At 50.2% G+C, this 8,261-nt stretch overlaps 1 protein-coding gene across 1 annotated transcript; it reads right to left on the bottom strand.

The window, feature by feature from the left end:
• Positions 1–4,928: 4,928 nt before the first annotated feature.
• Gh1 (growth hormone 1) lies at positions 4,929–6,459 on the bottom strand. Its single transcript, XM_021177735.2, has 5 exons — positions 6,406–6,459; positions 6,056–6,216; positions 5,755–5,871; positions 5,424–5,585; positions 4,929–5,215 (listed from the first exon to the last, which is right to left on the bottom strand). The coding sequence occupies exons 1-5, from the start codon at positions 6,413–6,415 to the stop codon at positions 5,015–5,017; spliced, it is 651 nt and encodes a 216-aa protein (XP_021033394.1). The 5' UTR covers positions 6,416–6,459; the 3' UTR covers positions 4,929–5,014.
• Between the last annotated feature and the right edge of the window lie 1,802 nt (positions 6,460–8,261).

The following is an 8,261-nucleotide window of genomic DNA, read 5'->3' as shown; positions in this document are numbered from 1 at the left end:
TGACACAGCTTAATGTCACCTGAGAAGAGAGTCACAATTGAAGGGTTTTTCCCAATTAGGTTATCCTGTGGCCTGCCTTAGGGTGGGCTTATTTATGTACTAATGTAGGAAGGCCCATCCCACCATGGGCAGTGCTATTCCCTGGGCAGGTGATCCTAGGCTGCATAAGAAAACTGTCTAAGCACCAGTCTGAGCAAACCAGCAAGGAGCAATCCTCCTCCTCACAGTTTCTGCCCCGCCCTCCCCCAGTCATGGACTGAAACCTGTAGGCTGAACCATTCCCTTTCCTCCCTAAGTTGCTTTTCATCTAGTTTTATCAGGGCAACAAAATGAAACTACAACACCAGCAACTGAAAACTCACCACTGACCTTTGCCCAGGCCTAGACTAGGTCCCTCCATGCCCTGAGCCATCTCTCAGCCAAATGGGGTGGGGGCGCATGGGGAGGAAGCTTCTACAAGGTCATCAGGGAGATCTGTAGCACTTGTATTACCTCTTCAGGACACACTAAAGAAGATATGGGAAGACTAAGACCAGGCTAAATGGCTTCATGCTTTAGGAAAGGAGAACTCACCTGCTAGTACAATTCAAAAGACCATTGATTACTCTCCTTAACCTGGCACTTACCATGTTTTAAAAATCTCAGCCCGGCGTGGCGTCGCATGCCTTTAATCCCAGCACTTGGGAGGCAGAGGCAGGCAGATTTCTGAGTTCGAGGCCAGCCTGGTCTACAGAGTGAGTTCCAGGACAGCCAGGACTATACAGAGAAATCCTGTCTCGAAAAACAAAAAACAAAATCTCTCTCTCTCTCTCTCTCTCTCTCTCTCTCTCTCTCTCTCTCTCTCTCTCTCTGTGTGTGTGTGTGTGTGAAAAAGAAGAATCCATGTGTAGCCCAGGCTAGCCTCAAACTCACTACCCTACACCCTGGAATGATGGCCTCGAAAGGATCCCAGCCATTTCGACTTCAGAATCACCTGTAACATTGCTGGTCCTACTTACTGGTCAGAAAGCCAGAGACTTCTACTCCCAAGAAAGACAAGGGTCAGATATTCTGACCTCGGCAGCAGGAAGCTCTGGACATTGGGCCCCCGGTTAAGAGATGTGCTGTGCTTTGAATGCTAAATTCCTCCTACAAATTATATGTTTGAATGCTTGGTCCTCAGCTGGCGACACTGTTTTAGGGGGCCAATGGAATCTTTGGGTTAGAGGGCTTGCTAGTAGACAGGTCACCAAGGGCAGGCCTTGGAGGTATACCATCCTGGGCTCAGCCTGTCATCTCTACCTCCTGCTCCACCAAGATGTGAAAGATGTCACCTTGCATTGTGGACAGCCCAGCTTTTACACCTTCCCTTGTCATGATGGACCAGCGCTGGAGCTGTGACCCAGATTAAACTTCTTTTGCCTTAAGTTGCCCCTTAGATGAGGTAATTTTGTCCTAAGGACTAGAAAAGCACCTGATGGAAATCTAACAGGGAAATGGAATAGGGGCCAAATGACCCAGGGAAAGAGGCAGTTGCCTAGCAACACAAGGCCGATGCAACTGCAGAGTTGCCCCAAAGCAAACAGCATGCAGCTTCGCCCCAGGAAAACAAGACCTTGCCAACACTGCCTGGGTACAACTTGGCTGACCAAAATGTTTGCAACAGCGCCTCCAAGCGGGGAAAATGGGCAAATGACCCAGGAATGGCTGAAGGAATCAAAGAGTACTTGAGATACATACACCAGTGGGATCCTTCCAAGCGTGAGCTGTGTCTATCTTACCTCCCAGGAAGACTTTTCACCGCTTAAAATTTTTTAAACTAAGTGTGGTACTGCATGTCTTTCTCATTTTTTCTTTTATGTATGTGAGTCCACTGTCACTGTCTTCAGACACACCAGAAGAGGGCATCAGATCCCATTACAGATGGTTGTGAGCCACCATGTAGGTGCTGGGAATTGAACTTCCGACCTCTGGAAGAGCAGTCAGTGTTCTTAACAACAGAGCCAGACCCTCTCTCATTTTCAAAGACAGGATTTCTCTGTGTAGCCCTGACTGTTCTGAAACTCCTCCATAGACCAAGCTGGCCTCAAACTCATTGATTCACTTGCCTCAGCCTCCCAAGTGCCGGGACTAAAGGCTTGTACCATCGTACCATCATGCCTGTCTGATACTGCATGTCTTTACATGCTTAAAGGGATGAGGCAGGAGGATTACAAGTTCAAGGCCAGCCTGAGTTATGTAGCATGACCTTATTTAGAAAACAAAGTTCGTTGTGCCAGGGTTGGGTGGTAGCGCATGCTTGTGTTCCCAGAACTTGGAAGTCTGAATGGAGCACAGGGATTCTGACTTTGACCCCAGCCTCGGATGCTTAGCAAGATTGTCTCCCTTACGCCCCTCCCCCATGTTACAAAAAAATACACAATATAAAACTTACATCTTCACTGTTATGTGTTGAGCATGTCCACACTACAACCATCAGTCAAGGGAACTTGTTAGTTAGTGATTGTAGAAACAACTATGTTACGGGGTGTGGGCGTGCAGCAAAGCTCCAAGGGAGGCCTTTACTCAAAGGGACCGGGACCGGACCAGCACTGCTCAGGCTGCCTTGAAGCAAAGGACCCAGCTTTTTATCGGGTTGCCAGTGAGGGCTGAGACCATCACTGTACTGGCCATGAGTACAGCCTTTTATATTTCTTGTGTAAGATCTGGGCCGTGTGGTTTTTGTACTATCCTGGTTGTTGTTATTTAAGATTAATGATTTTTATTTATGTGTACATATGCGTGTCTGTGTGTCTGCCATATATATGCAGGTAAACATAGAGACCAGAAGAGGGTATTGGATCCCCTGTCATAGGTTGTTGTGAGCTACTCAACATGGGTGTTGGCAGTGGAACTCAGGTGCCCTGGAAGAGCAGCAAGCGTTCCAAACCTCTGAGCCATCCCTCAAGTCCCCTCATCCTAGATTTTCTGGTGCACCTGCTCAGCCTGATCCCAGGGGTCAGAGTGGGAGGCTGAGAAAAGATGCACCTACATGTAGGCCACTAGGGGAAAGACACAGCTGCTACTCTTAGTGGGAAACATGAATTAAAACCCCGGAGCTCACCCACCTCTCTCCCCAGGTGGTCCTTGACTGGCTCCTCACCATCCATCTCCAAAATGCTTTGCACATTTCACAACTGTTTTTTGTTTGTTTGTTTGTTTGTTTGTTTGTTTGTTTGTTTCAAGACAGGGTTTCTCTGTGTAGCCCTGGCTGTCCTAGAACTCACTGTAGACCAGGCTGGCTTCGAACTCAAAAATCCGCCTGCCTCTGCCTCCCAAGTGCTGGGATGAAAGGCGTGCGCCACCACCACATTTCATAACTATTAAGCTGCATCCGTCACCCAACACACACCCCTTTCAATCAGGATACTTTAATGGAATGAGTTGTCTTGGGTCTCTCAGCTCAGAGAAGGCCAAAGGTACAGCTTTGGCCACATCATCTGAACCTAAACCTGAATCCAGCTGCTACACAAGTTTGACACCAACAAGATCAAAGTCATCTATTTGAGCAGCATCGGGGCCATAGTTAGCAAAAACAAACAAAACAAAAAAATACCCTTGTCAATGACAGGACAAGGGAGATTGTCCTGAAGGACTGAGGATCATAGCAGACTCACCTTCCAGGAGGGCAGAAAGGTCCTGCTTTCATTTAAAATGTTTTTTATAGATATTCACTTCAGATGTTCACATATAAGTCTGGATGTCCCCACCTCAGAGGGTTTTAGAGACCTATTCCTCCGTGGTAAGTGGTGACAAGGTCAGAGGATCCCCCGTTTAGTGAGGCCCTCGGTCTTCTGGTTACACAGGTCCCCACCCTTCCCTTTTGTAGCTTTCCCTCACACGGAAGCCTCGTGTCAATGGTGATTTATCCCCACCCAACGAGCTTTTTCTATCTGATACATATTTGTGTGTGTGTGTGTGTGTGTGTGTGTGTGTGTGCGCGTGCGCGTTTCTGTGTGTGCAGTGCACATAGATGTACACATAGATGTGACAACTTCAGATGTCATTCCTCCGGAGCCTTACTTTTTGAGACAGGGCCTCTCACTGGCCTAGAGTTCATGAAATGAGCAGGAATCTGCCTGCTTCCACCGCCCCAGAGCTGGGCTTACAATCTCCTGCCACTGTACCCCGGTTTGTTGTTTAGGGTCTTGTGTTGTTTGTTTGGTTGGTTGGTTTGCTTTGCTTTGTTTTAATGTGGATTCTGGAAATTGAACTCAGATCCTCATGCTTACAAGCCAAGCACCTTACCAACTGCACCATCCCTCAGCCCCTGCCTGGTACCCACTGGAATTACTACTGCAGTCTTCATCTTACAGCCTCTCTTCCAAAACCTTTACCCTAATTTAGAGGACAGACGTCCTAGACTAGCCTCAAACTCACAGCCATCCTCCTGCCTCAGCCCTTTAAATGCTGGGATTGCAGGTGTGCACCACCATGCTCAGCTTCTAAATTCATGTTTGAACTGCCTCCATTTCCCAGGTGTAGTTGATACGAATGAAACCCATTTAGACTTAGGTACAACAGTAAATCTGTGATTTTACTCATTTTCTCGTTTCCCTCCTGTGCTTCGTCTCCCTTTCATTTCTTCCTAATCTCCAGGGCAGGGGGCCATTTGGTCTTCCTGATTCTGGCTGGAGGAGGGAGGAACACATTTGAGTACTTTATGGGGGTGACCTATGGCTTTGTCGTTGTTGGCTTCTGGATGCCTAGAGAGCTGGGATTTTGACCATGACATGGGAACGGACTCTGTGTAATGGAGAAAGTGGTGTGCTGAATCTATGTGGCCCAGGGAGAGCCAGGGCTGCTCTTCCATCAGCCCACAGGATTCTCGCAGGCTTCCAGGATGCACATTGACACAACTGCTCCATCCCATAACAGAAAGACCTCTAGCCGGGTGATATGATGCATCTTAATTTTATTAGGACAAAGCGCAGGGACGGCAGTTGCCAGGGGGCAGGGAGGCACGGGAGAGTGCAGCAGAGACACTGGTGAGTGGCTAGAAGGCACAGCTGCTTTCCACAAAGCGGCGACACTTCATGACCCGCAGGTAGGTCTCCGCTTTGTGCAGGTCCTTCTTGAAGCAGGAGAGCAGCCCATAGTTTTTGAGCAGCGCGTCGTCGCTGCGCATGTTGGCGTCAAACTTGTCATAGGTTTGCTTGAGGATCTGCCCAACACGGGGGCTGCCATCTTCCAGCTCCTGTCGTGGGAAAGAAGGGCAGGAGACTCGGGAGCTGTGCCTCCCTCCACCCCAGGACCAAAGGAAAAGCCTGGAGGCTTCATAAGGGAAAATGAAGAAGAAGCCTTCTCAAGGGTCTAAGGGCTGACCGGTAAAACAGAGAAGGACAGTGAGCCCCACCTAGGCTCCAGGTATAACCCCAGGCTAGGGACCCCCAGTCCATCCTCACCTGCATCAGAGCCTGGATGCCCTCTTCCAGGTCCTTCAGTTTCTCATAGACACGGTCCGAGGTGCCGAACATCAGGCTGTTGGTGAAGATCCTGCTGAGGAACTGCACGGGCCCCAGCCATGACTGGATGAGCAGCAGCGAGAAGCGAAGCAATTCCATGTCCTGAGGGGGCAAAAAAGGGGGCTAGGGGTAGTGTATTGCCTAGTGACCTCTGCCTGGGACTCCCAGGTTACCCCAGCTTCAGGGAGGAGCTGGTCCCTGGACTGGAGTGCAGCTAGGGCTGCATGGAGGGAAACGAGGATTTGTGCAGACAAGGCCTGGGACTACTCACAGTTCTCTGCTGGGCCTCCTCCTTGCCTGTGGGGGCTGGGATGGTCTCTGAGAAGCAGAAAGCAGCCTGGGCATTCTGAATGGAATAGCGCTGTCCCTCGGGAATGTAGGCACGCTCCTGGAAGAAGGGTGGTCACTGAGGGACCAGCTTGTGGCTCGTCACCATCATTACTATGGTACGGCATTGGCTAAGATTTCCCTACCCCATAGTTTCCCTCAATGACTTCCTGGGGGCAGGAGTATGGGGTGGGACCTGCCCCTTCCTGCTTCCACAAACGGGCACCCATCTCTGGGGGACTTACGAACTCTTTGTAGGTGTCAGCAGCCAGCTGGTGCAGGTGCTGGGCTCGGAGCACAGCATTGGAAAACAGACTGGACAAGGGCATGGCGGGAAAAGCATTAGCCTCCTGAGGCCAGAGCAGGCAGAGCAAGCTGACGGTCAGGAGCCAGGAGGTCCGAGAGTCTAGAGAGAGAGAGAGACAGGAGGGCAGGACAGACCTAGGAGCAATGGCCAATCTCTCCCAATCCCCATAGGGACCCAGAGTATTCCCGACATGGCAGAAGTTGGGACGCACTCACATTAGAAGCCTCAGATCCATCTTCAGGGGCCCTTGGTCCCAAACCACACCCAGCGGGATTTGCGCATGCTTACCTGTAGCCATTGCCACGCAGTGATCTGTCCACAGGACCCTGAGCAGTTTGGAATCTGGACTCTAGGATGCTGGACTTGGTCCCTTGTGTGCCCTTTTTATACCCTACCTGTTTTCCTCGACCCCCAAGGCTCCTGCCTTTCCCCTATACATTTATTCATGGCTGGGGCCACTGACAGCTTGTGCTGATGGATAATTTAGGAGCTCCTCCCACTCATCGCGTCCCCACTCCTCTCCTGCGGTCATGTCCCTGACCTTATCCCTTATCGTCTCATCGCCACCTTTGCCAGGCTTATGGGCATTGGTTATGCAAGATTCCAGCGACAGAGACCACCCGGTGTGTCCTTTTGCGAGCATCTTGAATCCAAGGGTAGGCTACTCTGACAGGGAGGAGGAGCTGTTTGTTCCCTAGGATGACGGGCAACAGAGCCTCTCCAAGAAGGCGATGTCCCCATAGAGGTTTCTTTTTCAGTTACATTTGTGTGTGTGTTTGTGTGTCCGTCTCTGACTGTCCATCCTCAAGTGTGTGCACATAGGGATCAGAAGATAACTTTTGGGGAACGATTCCATCTTTCCATCATGTGGGGCCGGGGGATTGAACTCAGGTTCTTAGGTTTGGCTTCAGGTGCCTATACCTCCTTGGTCATTTTGTTGGTCTTATTCTGTCCTCTTCTTCCTCCTATTCTTCGTCTTCTCCTATTCTTCCTCCTCCTTGAATCTCTAAATCCCCGCCCCCCCCAAAATGTCCTGGATTTAGAGATGGCTTATATGATAAGGGAGCTTGTTGTTCTTCCAACGAACCTGAGTTTGGTTCCCAGCACCCATGACAAGTGGCTCACAACCACCTATACTCCAGTTCTAGGGGCTCTTCAGATGCCCTCTTCTGGTCTCCACGAGCACTTTCATACATGTGACATAGACTCACACACATACACACCAGTAAAAATAAAAATAACCTAGGGAGGGAGGGAGGGAGGGAGGGAGGGAGGGAGGGAAAGAGAGAGAGAGAGAGAGAGAGAGAGAGAGAGAGAGAGAGAGAGAGAGAGAGAGAGAGAGAGAGAGAGAGAGAGAGAGAGAGAGAGAGAGAGAGAGAGAGAGAGAGAGAGACTGTTGGGAAAAGGAAGACTTCTTCCCTTAGCATAAACTGGTGGAGGGCAACTGGATGTAGTGCTAACACTGACCACTAGAGGGCACTGTCCACAGTCCACACACAATGCTCTCCCATAAACTCTAAGATAACCCTTAGGTCTGCGGAGCACAGGACCCAAACCTGCTCCTTGGACCGGCCAAGCAGCTGTAAACCAAAAAACAAAATTCTTGTAAACGGACTTGGACCTCAGGTGCTTCCCATACAGTCCTGAAGCCTTGGGCACCTCAAAAGCTCTTCAGGGTTTTGAGCCTTCTGGCTGAGGTGGGAAACAGGGTGGCCTCTCTGAAAGAAGCCACTTCACCCACTGTAGCATTCTGCTGCCCTGAGTTTCTCAGGAGGCAAAACCCACGCTCACATTTGGTCCCATGGCTGACTTGGGAATGCGGGATACACATCACACCCATTTTTCAGAGGAAGAGACTGAGGTTCTGAAAGAACAAATTCAAGCGCTGGTTCTGCTGAGGCAGCAGCTCCTTGAGCTTTGTAGTTCCCATGGTCCATGGCCCAAGGCCCCTTATCCCTAGCACCTTTGTGGTATCACCCAGCTATCTCAGTTTCTGAATCCTTTTGAGTACTAGGTCTTACCCCTAAATGCAAGGGTGCCTTCACCCCATCTTGTTTTCCCTGGCCCATAGGAAAATGGCCCAGGAGCATGGGGTGCAGATGGGAAAGCCCACAACAGGACAAAGTCAGGGCCAAAAAGGGCTG

This window comes from Mus caroli, unplaced genomic scaffold, assembly GCF_978045245.1.
Source record: "Mus caroli unplaced genomic scaffold, Mus_caroli_1 scaffold_13, whole genome shotgun sequence".
Taxonomy (NCBI): Eukaryota; Metazoa; Chordata; class Mammalia; order Rodentia; family Muridae; genus Mus; species Mus caroli.
The sequence above is the reverse complement of the archived record's forward strand: the minus strand, read 5'-3'. Positions and strand labels throughout refer to the sequence as shown.